At 55.8% G+C, this 14647-nt stretch overlaps 1 protein-coding gene across 1 annotated transcript in view; it reads left to right on the top strand.

Moving 5' to 3' along the window:
* The window catches only part of OTOG (otogelin), an 83328-nt gene that overhangs the window by 40799 nt on the left and 27882 nt on the right, over positions 1–14647 (top strand). The window contains exons 31-36 of the mRNA XM_027979353.3: positions 1502–1528; positions 4085–4252; positions 8502–8780; positions 10878–10995; positions 11561–11640; positions 12128–13929. Of these exons, the coding sequence (XP_027835154.2) occupies positions 1502–1528; positions 4085–4252; positions 8502–8780; positions 10878–10995; positions 11561–11640; positions 12128–13929 (2474 nt within the window). The remainder of the gene's footprint in view (positions 1–1501; positions 1529–4084; positions 4253–8501; positions 8781–10877; positions 10996–11560; positions 11641–12127; positions 13930–14647) is intronic.

Raw genomic sequence — 14647 nt, 5'->3', positions numbered from 1 at the left:
AATTCTGAATTTTAAAAAGTTGTATTAAAGTATGACATATCCTGATTACTGAGTGTTTTTTGAGGTTCCCTTAAATTTTGCACCTGAGAGGACCACTTGCTTTACTCCAGTTCAGACCTTACTGGTCTGTGGGGCAATACTTGTGGTTCCCATCCTACAGAGGAAGACACTAAATTTCAGATAGGTTGAGAAACTTGTCCCCAGTATGCACAGCTGATGAGTGAGAGCTGGGATTTGAACCCAGGTCTGTGGGTCTCTAGATAGCTGGCTTTTGGGGCAGCCTGGTACACGCTTGAAAACAGAGACTTGGAGATCTGAGTTTTAAGTTCAGTCTTCTGAATCCACAAGTGAGGAAAAGCACAAACTTGCCCATAACCGCATGGAGGGTCAGTCTACTTATTCCTAGTGCTCTTTCCAGAGGGCAGTGCCAAATGCAGAGGAATAATGTTCATCATGGGGTGTGGAGGGTGTGGGGTGGAGTTGGTGGTCTGTGAGTGAGGGAGGCCTTTATCCCAAATCTACTGGGTCAGCTGACTTCTCATGGTCTTGCTCCTGGGTTTAGGTGCCCCCTGCAAAGTGTTAGTGATAGTTGCGCAGTTGTGACCTTTGTGACCCATGGGGCAAGATGCCAAAGGGCAAGACCCCATGTACTGTGTAGCCCACCAGGCTCCTCTGTCCATGGAGTTCTCCAAGCAAGAATACTGGAATGAGTGGCCATTCCCTTATCCAGGGATCGAACCCAGGTCTCCTGCATTGCAGGCAGATTCTTTACCTTCTGAGCCACCAGGGAAGCCCCCTGCAAAGTCCCCAGCTTATCCCCATGGACTGATCCATGGCTGACTTGCCAAGGGAACAGGCTGTGGTGCTGTGCTAAGCCACTAGAGGGCGTATGGAGCACATACTTGGCGGAGCTCATCAAAGCCTGATGGAAACTGCACTCAGGGCCCTGGATCCTGGAGGCCTTTGGGTCCCTTTCCATGCTGTTGAAAGACCAGCTTCTGTCTTGTGCTTGCATTTCTCTATTACCTTCCACATTTTCAACTGGAGCTTCCATTTCTTTCTTTTAAAAAAATTTTCATTGTTATTTTTTTAATTGAAGGATAATTGCTTTACAGAATTGTGTTGGTTTCTGCCAGACATCAGCCACAGGCTTACATATGTCACCTCTCTCTTGAACCGAGCTTCCATTTCTTGATTCTATTCTTGCCCTTTGGGATCACACAGAATACACCCTTCTGTCCTAGCAGTCATCATTCATTCAGTTCATGCTGAATGCCTACTCTCGGCCAGCCTTTGAGCTTTATGCTGGGGGCAAAGAGAGGAGCCGTTGTATTTCTTATACTTTAAGACATCTGGATCAACCACCATGTCTGAATCCTGGAGTTTGGGAGGCAGGCCAGGTCCAGCCCTTGGGGAAGGAGGGAGAGTTGGGGTGCTAGGGCCCTTAGCCTTGTCCATCTGTCCCAGGCTTCTCAAGAGGTCTCTGTTCTCTGTCTTTCAGCCTACGACTGTGACTTCTTTAACAAAGGTAAGCTCAGCCTTGAAAGCCGAGGCATTGCCATCTGTGCCCTGGTGCCACAGCTCAGCCCTCCTGAGGCCCTGCTGGCCCTGAGTGATGTGGGGCAGGAAGACTCCGTCAGGCAGAGAGGGCCCTGACAGTGCAGGGCCCAGAGATGCCCTGGGACTCTGCCCAGCAGCTTCTGCTGCCTCTGTCCAGAGCCCAGGGCAGGCTAGCTTCCCAGGCTAGCTTCCTGCTCACATGGCAGCTTCACCAGGAAATGGAAACCCCTTTTGCACCAACGTGCTGCTCCATAGCCTTTATCATCTGGCTTATCAGGCCCATGGATTCTTGTCTTGGGTTTCCTGAAGTTTTGAGTTGGCAAAGGCAGATGCAAACTGCTCTGCCTTTGTTGGGGCAAAACCTGTGGTCCAGCGTGGTCTGTCAGATTTATCTTCAGTTTCAACCAAGGTCGCAGGGTAACGGGATACGCTCCAACTTCTCATTAACTAGGTCATGACTAAAGACTCCAGGAAGGTTAATGTCCAGTGTTAGAACCAATTAGTCAGTTTAATCACTGGGGTTGGATGGGATTGGAGGGCTGCCCAGGAATAGTTTTCAGCACCGATCTTTGTGCGGTGGGGCCAGGTTGGCTGAATTAAAAGCTCATCAAGTCCTTGGTGCCATTCACCTTTGACTTCTGAGGTCCCCTCTGCCCCTGCTTCCAGGCACCATCCTGCCAGGAACAAGTCTATATGGGTACAAGCCCAAGATTTTTCCTTTGTTACCCACATGATCAGATTTTGGTTTGCAAAACGTCCCCTGGAGGGAGTATAGCAGGTAAAACAGTGGGGGCCTGACTAGAGGGACAAGGATACCAGGTAGGGGGTCCATGAGATGAGAGGTGGACCAGGTACAGCATGATCATTCACAATAGCTGCAGTGGCAGCTCAAGGGGCACGGGTTTCCCAGACAATCACAGCAGCCCTGTAGCTGACCTCACAGGCTCTGGTGTGCCCTGCCTTCCAGGGTCTTCTTTCCAGCTGCAGTCCCTGCTGTGACTGAAAATATTAGCCTCAAGGGGCTCCTGATAGCCCCTGACCTTTAACTCCTGGAGGCCTGAATCTGTACTGGGAGGACTGCAGTCCCCTCACAGGCAGGGTCTGTCTGACACCAGGCAAGACATTTCAGCAAGACAGCTCTGAGCAGAGTTTTCTCCCTTCTGTGGCATTTTGGGTGGCAGTAACTGACAAAGGACAAGCTGCTTCTAGCATCCTCCACCCACCTACCCACCCACCCATCCATTCCTTGCTCGGCTTTTCTGCCAACATTTTCTCTGGTCCAGGCCCTTGCCGGGTGCTGAGGATGCAATGGTTAACGACACCTGTCCCAGGGGAGCTCTGGAGCCAGCCCACCCCGACTCTCTAGAGCCCACTGTGTCTTCTTCACTCCACATTCAGTTGGTGTTTGAAGCTGACCACTGGTGGGAGTATTCACACCATGGAGATCAGTAAACATTACCAAATGGGGGTTCGTGTATTCATTTTTTGAGTGCTGACTGTTCACCATTTCCCAGCACAGCACTGCCTGTGTCCCATCTGGTAGGGGAGACAGAGGTGGACTCCCCGGTCGAGACCCTCCACGTAAGAGCTGTGATCAGCGTGTGCCATGCACCGGCGCTGCTGGAGCACAGGGGAGGAAGGGTGCTCACGTGTGAGAGGGTGCAGGGAGAGCTGCACCACAGCAGCGGCATTTGAGCTGGGCCCCAGAGATGGAGGAGGCGTTGGTCGCGGGCACAGACAGGGAGGACTGTGCTGAGTGGGTGGGACAGCACGGGTGGAGACAGAAGGTGGAGCGCCGTAGGGTTCTTACAGGGAAGAGCGGGAGAAGTTTGGTGTGGCAGGGGCAGGGGTTGGGGCTTGAGGGGTCCCTGAATTCAGGCCGGGCTCTTGGACTCTATCCGAGGGCAGAGGGGAGCTGTTGAGGAGTTGCAGCAGGGACTGGAAAGATGACTCTGGAAGGCAGGGCACACCAGAGCCTGTGAGGTTGATTACAGGGCTGTTGTGATTGTCTGGGAAACCCATGCCCCTGTCCTGCCTGTGCCAACAACCCCAGGAACCCAAGAGACCCAGAAGTGACACATGTTTGAAAGAAGTGGATAGACGCTAATGCTGATCCCAGGCCTTTCTGGCCTTTACTCTCCAGACCTTGGTGGGCAGAGACTAGGCAGATGTCTTCTCCCAGGGGCAACTTTGACCAGCACAGCAGCTGGGATGGTAGAGCCTCAGGCAGGGGGACCCAGATGCCCACCCCCACCCCTGTAGGGGTGGCCTTGTTTCCAGGCTTCCCGCAGAGTGATTCAGGGGCTATGAAGGGGGTCAGTTCCTCAGTGGCTGGCAGCTTGGGCCTCCTGTCCCTTCCTTCTGGAAATCAAGGTCCCCAGGGCCTGGGGCGAGGGACCTGACCCAGTGGGCTCTTGGGCCTCTCTTCTCCCTGCTCTCCAGCAAGTCTGGGCAGGTAGGGATAGATAGGAGGCGAGCAGAGGCCCAGGGAGGCAGGGCTTATGACTGGGCCCACTTTCTCCAGCACTAGGGAAAGGCCCTTACCAGATGGCCAGCTTGGTGGCCGGCGGCGCCTTGGTGGCCCTGAAGCTGGCAGGTGGTGCCCTGGTCCTAGTGAGGGCAGAGGACGTGGCGCCGGGGGACATTGTGAACTTCCTGTTGACGGCTGCGCTGTACAAGGCCAAGGCCCACGGTAAGGCCCGCCCTGTGGCCCTTGGTGGAAGGAGGGGCAGATGCTGTGGCCCTAAGCCAGCTCTGGTAGCTGGAGAAATGTGGGATTCCAACAGGCGCCCCTTTCCTACTTGAGACAGGGTTCTGGGTCAGCCTCTCAGCCTCTTTCAAGAGACACTGTCCATCTTCTTCCTGAGAGATCAGGGAGGCCAGGGTCCCGATGAACCTGTGCACCCTGCTTCACACAACAGCTATGGTCCAGAAAACCCGAGTGGCAATAATTACGACTTCCCCTCCCCTCCCCTCTGTCTCTCTCTTCCTCCTCCTCTGCTCCCTCTATTTTTAAGATTAGACAGACTTCAAATGCCAGGGGGGGAGCTGGCTAATGTCTCGACTCCAGCGGAACTTCTCCTGTGAATGGAGGAGCGGGTTCTTGATTTGCTCAGGTTGCGGTTCGGAATTCTGGATTTGGGGTTAACACAGACTGAAGCACACAGCGCATCTCCTGAGTCTCAGACCATCAGCAGACCCGAAGGCTTAGCTATAGTGGGCACCGTCTTCTCTTCAGAATGCAATAGTGCCTGAGGGTTGGCAGGACCTTGCCTGGTGGGGAGTGACCCCCGGGTGGGATTTGTGTTGGGTCCTGGGCCAGCCAAAGCCTCAGTTCACCGGTGCTGGGAAACCTTCTCCTCTGTGACCATTTCTGCATGACCCAGCTTGTGGTCACTGTGATCAGTTTCTTCCCCAAATCCTGTTGGTCCCATCTAGTCAGTATCTCCTAATCACAAGGGTGGTTCACACAGCCAATTCCAGCGTGGACTGGAGTCTTGAACCAAGACACGTCTCAGAGAGTTCAATCTAGCCTGAGAATTTAAGTTCTCACATTCTTAGGGTCTGTGGTTTGTCTAGCTATGAGGATCATCCTCCCCCCTCTCTATTTCTCTCCCCTCCTCCCTCCTTCCTCTCTCTCCTCTGTAGCTTCCCTTGCCTCCCTCCCTTTCATTGAGCCCTGTTCCCATGCCAGGCACAGAGTTGGGCACCAGGGAACCAGCGGTGTCCGAGACATCATCCCTGCCCACCAGAAACCCACCGTCCCACTCAGGGGACACAAAGGCAGTTACAGTGCCTGTGGGAGGGTGAAGCCCCTAACTCAGTCTTGGGGAGTCAAGAGAGGCTTCTTAGAATATGTTCCTCGAGGGGTTGGAAGGAGCCAGGGAGGGACCTGTAATCCAAGTGGGTCTTTATCCTGAGAGCAGTGGGGGGCCATGGAAGGGCTTTAAGGAGAGGAGGGACACCCCAGCACAGCTCGGGTGATGTCCATGGTGGAGTGAGTCAGGGGTACAGAAGTAGGTGCCGGGGGGAATCCCATCAGTGCAAGGCGAAACATGGGCATGAGGAGCCAGGGACTAGGCTATGGGAGGGCCAGAAGCACCTCCAGTATCCCCCAAAGAGAACGCTTCCTCTCTAGACATTCCTGACCTTCAGATCTGTGTGGTCCTGCTTGAAGAATTAAGGGTGTCTTACAACCTTCCAGATGTAATGCACCATCTGCTTAGTGGGAACTTTCTATTCCCCAGTCAGTATTTTAGTCCAGTAAGTAAGGCCTAGTGGAGAGGGGGTGTTGATTTTCCAGTGGTTTTATGGCATGTTAAGCAGAACCTAGAGCAGCCTGACCCTGGAGAATGTCATTGTGGATGGGATGCCCCGAGGCTGTGAAAGCCAGCCTCCATTTCCATCAGACCTGGGTTTCCTGAGCAGCTGGGGGCAGGACCTAGTGAGGACCCCGCTTCCCCTCCTACCCCATCCTGTGCTCCTTCCCTGTGCTGAGCCCAGAGTACTGGGTAGCAGAAGAGAACGTCCCTTCCAGGTAAGCTCTGGGGTGGCTACATGGAGGAGGTGTCCTTTGAACTTGGCGTTGAGGAATGTGAAAGACTGTGATGGAAAGAAATGTCACAGATGTGAAAAGGTCACAAAGAGGAGGACTCAGCGGTCATTTAGGCCTAAGCCTCTCGCTGGCAGTCTTGAGCGCCTGTGGAATGTACTGAAGGAACACATGGCCACATCCCGGCAGCACATCTCCCTGGAGTATCAGTTTTCATTCAAGATTTTTAGAGGAGGTTATCTATTATTGATTCTATTATTTATTATTAATAATAGATTTATTATTAATAATATCTCACTCTTTTGTAGTACCTACCATGTGCTGGGCACTGTTCTAAGTGTTTCACCTGTAATAACTCATTTAATCCTCACAACAGTCTTAGGAAGTAGGTGCTATCATTTAAATTATTTTTCCAGTTTACGGATGTGAGAACTGAGGCCCAGAGAGGTTAAGTAACTTACCCAAGGGCACATCACTTGGAAGTGACAGCAGCCCACTTTTTGATAGGCTGCCTCCCAAACAGAGAAATTAAAAGAAAAATAAAATTTAGAATGTGGAAGGTGAAAATCACTTGATTCATTAAGGTGAAACACAAGACTGTACAGTCAGTCCTCTGTATCCATGGTCCTACATCCACAAATTAAAACCAACTGCAGGCAGAATTTCAGATGTGAAACCTACAGATCAGGATGGATGACTGCTAGGACATTTAACATAACAGACTTGGGCATCTGCAGATTTTTGTACTGAGGGATGACTGTACCTCAAGGTTTGGGTTTCAGCCTCTCCACTATTAGGAGGACTTAAGGACAAATGATTGAGAAACTTGATTTAGGCCAACCCCAGTCTTCACAAAGGAGAAAGCCAAGACTCAGAGATGGGGACAACTCTCAGTTGCCTGAGATCACACAGCAAGGGACTTCATGCTCCACACCTCTGGGGTGCCCCATGCCCACTCCTGGATCCCATCCCTAGGGCTGACTGCATGGTGGTTAAGAGTCTGGACTCCAATCCTGCCTCCCTCGTCCACATCAGTGTGACTCTAGGCCTCGCTTCTCTCATCTGTAAAATGGGAATAACAGTGTCATCACCGTCTAAGCTATTATACAGAATTTGCTTCTTCTCTAAGTTTACTCCCCATGCCCCTCCATAGCCGCCACTTGAATGTCAGCTCCATGAGGACAGGGGTTTTGTCCTTTTGTTCTCTTTTGTGTCCCCAGTGCCTAGAACAGCGGCTGGCACATGATGGGCCCTCAGTAATATTAGCTGCTGAATGAGTGAATTCACTACCTCACAGGGCTGTCTTGGAATTTAATACAAGCAGCAAGCAGAGGGCTTACTTGCTTAGCATTGCGCCTGGCATGGAGTAAGTCCTTGATCAGTTGCAGTTGTTGTTGACATTAATAATGAATTCTTCCTCAAGTTATCTCAGGTCTTCTCACAGCTGCCCAGGGAGGTCTAACAGGAACTCCTGGGGCCACGAGGGGAGAGGTGGTGATGGGGGAGACGCACAAGGTCGGGTGCTGGGCTTTCCCACATTGTTCATCCTTCACAACCTGGAGGCGTTAATTCACTTGCCCACAACATGCCAGCCGTGGCGGGCAGGGACTCCGGACACCTGCTTGTGGATTTGGGTCCTGACCCTGCAGGGCCCTGTGTGTGTGTGTGTGTGTGTGTGTGTGTGTGTGTGTGTGTGTGTGTGCGCGCACGCACATGTTTGTGGGTGGGGGGAGGATCCACCCAGCAACAATGCACTCACTAGAAATAGGCCTTTGTGGAGACAGGAGGGAGGACAGAGGGGCCCAGGTCTGGAGCAGTTTCCCCTCCATGAGTTGGAGTCAAGTCCCCAGGTCCCCCAGCTCTGGCCCTCTGGGTTTCTGTGAGGGGCAGGATCACGGAGACTGAAGCCTGACAAATCAGCAAAGCCCAGCTTGTCCAGTACGCCCCAGGGAACAGAACTCCGCCGGGACGGCCATTTCTTTCTGTCCTGCTCCCCGTCGTTTTCTCAGCATCTAGAATAGCACCTGGCACACGGAGGGGCCTCAGAGATGCTTGCAGGAGGGAAGGGGGAAGGGGAAAGTGGGGGAGGGAAAGAGGGCGGAAGAAGGGAAAGGGGGAAGGGAAGAAAGGGAGGGAGGGGGTGGTTCGGTTACTTGCACAAGGCTCTGCAGTTGGGACTGTAACTCCCCCCATTGCCAGCCCCCAGGCAGAGGTGGTGTGTGCGGAGGGGTGGCCACGGGTGGGCCGAGGGGAGGTGGCTCAGGCTTGGAGGAGCAGGGCCCAGTCCTGGGTCGCTGAGACTGCAGACGGTGCCTGGGTGTCTGCCCCACCCCCGCCCATCTGGATCCCTCTCGGCCAACTTTAACCCCCACCCCGTGGCTCTTTGCAGACCCAGATGTGGTGTCCCTGGAGGCAGCAGACAGACCTAACTTCTTCCTCCACGTCACAGCCAATGGATCTCTGGAACTGGCTAAGTGGCAGGCCGGCGATGCCTTCCGCCACCATGCCTCCTTCTCGCTGCACCAGGGGACGTGGCAGGCAGGCCTGGTGGCCCTGGAGTCCCTGGCAGAGCCCGGGGCCTTCCTTTGCGTGTCGGGCCCAGTGCTGGCCCTGCGGCCGTACGAGCACACGGAGGCCTTCCGCCGGGGCATGCTATTCCGCCTTCTGGGTAGGTGTCTACCCTGCCTCACCCTCCCTGCCCTCTCCCCACCTCACCCTTCCCATTGCCCCTGAGAGACAAGACCCTCACTCTCCTGTTGCAGGGAGGCCACAGGGTGCCACCTCTGAGATGGGAGGGGGCCTGGCCTCTGTGTTGGTGGCCCAGGGAGCCTTGGGCAGTGCAGCTTGGTGCCCAGCCAGCCTCCTGGGTCTGCCTACTCCCACAGGCCATTTACATGGTCTAAAAATAGGGCGGCCTTTGTGGAAGCGAGGAGGAAAGTGATCATCCTGGCCACAGCTTGCGTAGCCTGCTGGCTCAGGTTTCCTGCTGATGGGGGCACATGCCTGCCCTGTGAGCTCAAAGACTGCCCACTGGGGCACAGACAAGGAGCCCGCAGACCCCTCATCCCGCTGAGAGGCCCCGGACCCTGGATGGTAATGGGGCAGCTTCGTGCCCTTTCTAGCCGAGACCAATGGCTTCCAAGGCTTTGCCATACCCCTGCCAGGTGGGTCTGCCCCCAGGGTAGTTGTTCTCTGCCTACACCATGGCGACAGTGATTATAGTGTCCTTACCACTCCAGGCTGGCCTGTCTTGTATGTGGACATGCATGTTTGTGCTTGTGTGGGCGCCAGTGCTGTATGAATTGATGCGTTTCCATGCACACGCATGTAAAAGTGTCCCCAGTCAGCCTTTCCTTTACCATCCCCTGCCCCTCCCAGCCCAGGGCAGGGCCAGCTCATTCTTGTACTCAGCGGTCACCTGTCAAGTCCACTAGGGACCCCACCCAGCATGGATTCATCACTGGCTATGATGCCTGGACTGTGTCCCTTGCTGGAAGTCACCAGGGCAGAGTGAAAAAAGCCCAGGCTATGACACCAGACAGCCTTGGGTTTGAATCCTGACCCCGGTCCTTGGCACTTGGAAGAGCCCCGGAACCCCTCTCCCTGTTTCTTCACCTGTACAGTGGGGACATTTGCCTCAGAAGGCTGTTGTGAGGATTGACTGTCTCCTGGGCTTTGCTCTGGGCCTGGCTCACAGAAGGTGCTCCTCAGATGTAAATTCCTAGTTCTGGTCTCAGGGATCTTAGAAAAGCAGGCTTCTTTACAGTCAGCAGCAGTGTTGGGGACTGGGGAGTCAGGATGGGGCTGTTCCCTGCAGCCTGGGGAGCTTGCCCACACGTCCCAGCTCAGGCCACGGTTTCAGAGACTGGTCACTTGTGCCAGTGTGGTCTGGGGTCTTGTGGCTCAGACAGTGAAGAATCTGCCTGCAGTGCAGGAGACCTGGGTTCGATCCCTGGGTCAGGAAGATCCCCTGGAGAAGGGAATGGCAACCCACTCCAGTATTCTTGCTTGAAGAATCCCATGGACAGAGGAGTCTGTTGGGCTACAGTCCATGGAGTCTCAAAGAGTTGGACACAACTGAGTGACTAATATACTACCTCGAAACCCCCCATGGTCTCCAGACTTTCCCTGAAGATCCTTCATTTGTCAAGGCACTGGCTACAAGGCCTTTTTGGAGGAAATCACTTCTGGGAAAGTTTAATATTCCCAGCATCTTCTGTGCTGTTTCCTCATCTTTAAAATAGTGCTACCTGTGAGGATGAGTGAGTAAATACCTGTGAAATGTTGAGGGTAGTGCTTGCTGTTAAGAGTTGGCTGTTGTTATCATTAGCCACCAAGGTCAGAGGGGGCAATTCTGGCCAGCAGGGTCTCAGAGGAGCAGGGTGACAGGGCAGCCTCACGGAAAGGTCAGGGGTCCCAGCCTCTTTGGCCACTTCTCAAAGTCCAGCCCCAACTGCCTGCTCCATAGTCTCACCCTGCTGAGACTTCAGCCCCCACAAAACCAAGGTCCCAGGGTCCCAACCCAAGGATCCCCCAGACACTGACCTCAACTCTCAAGAATACAGTGTCTCCTTAGGTTGGCTTTTCATTTTATTTTAAAATTTCTTTTCAGTCTTCAGTTTTTTTCCATGAGTCCATTCATCTCTTCTCTGGGGCAGGGTGGGCATGGGCTGAGCTGGGATGGCCTCTGTGCTCGGGTACCTGGTCAGGAGTTGGTGCCTGATGTCGCTCAGTCTCGGGGCCCTGGGTTTGGGTGCCTTTCCAGATGCCAAGCCCTCGGGGGCTGCCTACCCCACTTGTGAGTGGCACTATGATGCCTGTGCCAGCCCCTGCTTCCAAACCTGCCGGGACCCACGGGCAGCCGGCTGCCGGGATGTGCCCAGGTGAGGGGTCGTGGGATTCAAGGTGCGTACATCAGTGTTTGAGCATTCATCTGTGTGAGTGGGTTTGTATGCCGTCCGTGAGTTTAGGCACGAGCTTGTACTGACGTGTGTGTGTTTACAGATGTACTTATATATATATGTTTTGTTTACTGGGTACAGGGATGCGTGTGACCCAGGGTGAACCTGACTGATATGGGCATATGTGAATATGGATTTGTGCATGTGTGCATATAGCTGAGCCCTGTGTGTGTTCATGTGGGTGTAAAGGGTGGCTGTGGGTGCACAGGTGTACACAGCTGTGTGTATGTACTTGTATATGAGCTGCAAGTACATGGGTGTTGGTGTAGCTGGGTGTGTGTGCATGAGAGTGTGTACACTGATGTTTTGGCAGACTGTGGACATATAAGTGTCTGTGTGAATGTTTTTGAGTCCTGCAGGTGTGGAGAAGAAACATGAAAATGTGCCTAAATGGAGACACATGTGCCATGTGTGAGTGTGGGCACCAGGTGTGCATAACCAGCCCTTGTGCTCCAGACCATTAACTAGCGCCCTGCTCTGTCCTCAGGGTGGAGGGCTGTGTGCCCGCGTGTGCCACCCCCAAGGTCCTGGATGAAGTCACACAGAGATGCGTCCACTTGGAGGACTGTGAGTGGCCTGGACTTCTCACCCCTCCTCCAAAGTCTTGTAAATCCCCCAATCTCACTGACCAGTCATGCTCACCAGAGCCCCCTGGTCCCTGGAGAAGCAAAGTCAGCAGAGGGGCCTCTGGAAGGTGACGATCCTCTAGAGCGGGCAGGGACTCATCCAGTCCATTACCCCACTCTTCACAGAGAGAAAAAATAAGGCCCATGTGGGGAAGAGTCTGGCTTGGGGTCCTGTGCTGAGAATGTGGCCAGATTCAGACCTGAGGTCACTGGGCTCTGGACTCAGGGTTTGAGGTGTGGGGCAGGGACCTGCTGATGTCTTGAGTCATCTGACACCACATAACAGAGGCCCTGGGTGGGTCAGCAGCTGCCTGTCCCCCTCGCCGAGGATGCTAGCCTAGGAGCCTCCCGTCACAGCCCTGTCCAGTGATGACCCCTGCACACAGGAGTCACCCCATTGGCTGAGCCTCTTCTCTCGTCTGCCCCAGGTGTGGAGCCTGTGGATTTGGCTCCCACAGAGGCCCTTGGCAATGAGACCCTGCCTCCCGGTCAAGCGCTGCCCACTCCCAGTGACAGGGAGCCGCAGTTTCCACAGGAAGCTACCAGGGCCTCATCCCACAGGCCAACGCTCACACCGACTGCCCCACTCACCACAGACCTGAGCCCGCCCACAGCAGCCACGGTGGGGCGAGCGTTGTCTCCAGGCCCCGCCCAGGCCACTCAGCAACAGCTCCTGGGAGTCGCAGCCTCTAACCTCCCCGAGCACCCCACAGAGGCCCCGGCCAGCAAGGGAGTGACCACTGGCCACCCTGCTAGCCCCGGAGCCCCAGAGCCCTCATCCCTCCCCGTTTCACAGCACGTGCCCACATCTGGCATGGGGTCAGGTGCCATGGAGACGACCAGGGTGACCGTGATCCTGGCTGAGAGCCCCAACATCACAGTCTCCTCTCTGTCACCCCCTGCTCCTCGCTTTCCCCTCGTGACCAAAGCTGTGACGGTCCTAGGCCTTGGCTCCTTGCCCGTTAAGACGACACCCCTCCAGCCCTTCCCCAGCCTGGAGTTGCCTGCAAGTCCTTCCTCCAGGCCTGTGGCTTCGCTGGCAGTGACCTCCAGGCCCCCCACTTCCTCAGCAGCCCGCGAGGCTTCGCTGACACCTGCAATGACGAAGGTCACGACTGGGACAGGGGTCCCACAGTCCATACAGGCCCAGGGCCCTTCCAGTCCCAGCAGCCCCCCAGCTGAGGCCAGAACAGCTGCAGAACAGATTCCTGCCCATCCCCTGGTGACTGAGAGCATGGAGACTGTGCCTTCCCCAGAGAAGGTCCAACCCGGGCCCAGCCAGCCCACAGGCCTGCCAGCAGCCCCACTTCCAAGCCCGTTCCCCATGGCCCCAGCCCGCCCCTCCCAGCACACCACCACAGCCGCCAGGCCCCCAGCTCGGCCCTCGGGGACTGCAGCTGCCGCCAGCCTGTCTACAGTTGCTCACGCGCTGGGGGCCACACCCTTCACCACTCTGGAGTCCACCCGGCCAGCCCAGCTCCTCTCTGGCCTGCCTCCTGACACCAGTCTGCCCCTGGCCAAGGTGGGAACGTCCGCCCCAGTGGCCACGCCTGGCGCCGAAGGCTCTAGTCTAACCCCTCCACTCCAGCAACAGGCCGCGTCTCTCACCGCGGCCACGACTCTGCCTGCTGGGACCCTCGGTCCTGCACCGCCTCTAACCCCGGCTGTTGTGGCCCAGGGTCACCCGCCCAGTCACGTGGTCCCTCAGGCAACAGGCACGGCTCCAAGCCCGCTCCTGGGAGCCACACTGCCAACCCCTGGGGTCGTGGCCGTGGCTGAAGGGGCAGCCTCCACAGTATCTGCTGCCCCACGAAAGAGCACCACGGAGAAGACTGCCATCCTGTCCAAGCAGGTGTCTCTGCCCACCCGGGTATCCAGCTCTACCCAGGGAGGCCCCACGGAGCTCATGCCTGTGGTGGCCCATGCTGCTGCTACCTTGATGACGGGGGCTGAGGGCCCCTGGGCCGGCACGGTGCCCCTGGTGCCCACATCCTACCCGCTGAGCCGAGTCTCGGCCAGGACAGCCTCCCGAGAGAGCCCACTCGTTCTGCACCCCCAGCTGGCTGAGGCCCACAGCACCTCGGCAGGACCTCAGCCCCCAGCGGTGCCGGAGGGAGAGGCCACCACTCAGCAGTCCGGGCGCTCGGTGCCTGCAGTCCAGAGCGTCTCAGTGGGTTCAGCCGAGGCCTTGGTGACCACCGCTGAGGCCAATACATCTGCTGCCTGTGTCGTGAGTGACTTGTCAGGGTCTGCCCCCATTTGTGGACCGTCCGTGCCTTCCCTCCTCCTGTGCCCCGGGGACTGGACACCATCATGCTCTCACGTCCTCACGGCTGACTGCAGCTGCTTAGCCAGCTTCCAGACTCCCAGATGACCATTTAGCGACCATCCTGGCCCCTGCCCAGGCGCCTCGGGCCCCTGATGACGTAGCAGGTCCCGCATACCCCACCTGGGGCCCAGGGGCCTGTTGGATGGCTTGGTGGGACAGCCAGTATGACAGCATGGTGTGCTGGTGTGCGCATAGCGTGTTTATGTCTGTGTGCCCACGCGGGACTCTGTGTGAACTCTTGTGTTTACATGTGTGGGACTCCCATGTGAACCCTCATCCATCTGCACGTGTGCTCTTGTGCATGTGATGTATGTTGTTGCAAGATGGTATATGTCTGTGTGTTTGTAGGAAAAGATAAAGTGTGTATGAGTGCGTGTTTTGGGTTTCTCTGAGTCTGAGCTAGTGGTCCGCACGCCTCTGTGCCTAGAGCTCTCTGCAGGGCCAGGCAGTTATGTAGACTCTGGGACTCAGTCCCTGACTCCAGTCTCACGCTCAGCCCAGCCCCAGGCCCTCGATGTTGTGTTGGGTGGGTGGAGGGAGGGTGAAGGCACCGTTTCCTCGTCATTGTGCCTCAGGGTCCCCCGCCTGCCAGAACCTGCAAGGGTAAGGATCTGTGCCC

The sequence above is a fragment of the Ovis aries genome, chromosome 15, assembly GCF_016772045.2.
Source record: "Ovis aries strain OAR_USU_Benz2616 breed Rambouillet chromosome 15, ARS-UI_Ramb_v3.0, whole genome shotgun sequence".
Taxonomy (NCBI): Eukaryota; Metazoa; Chordata; class Mammalia; order Artiodactyla; family Bovidae; genus Ovis; species Ovis aries.
Note: the sequence above shows the minus strand (reverse complement) of the source record. Positions and strands in the feature narration are given on the sequence as shown.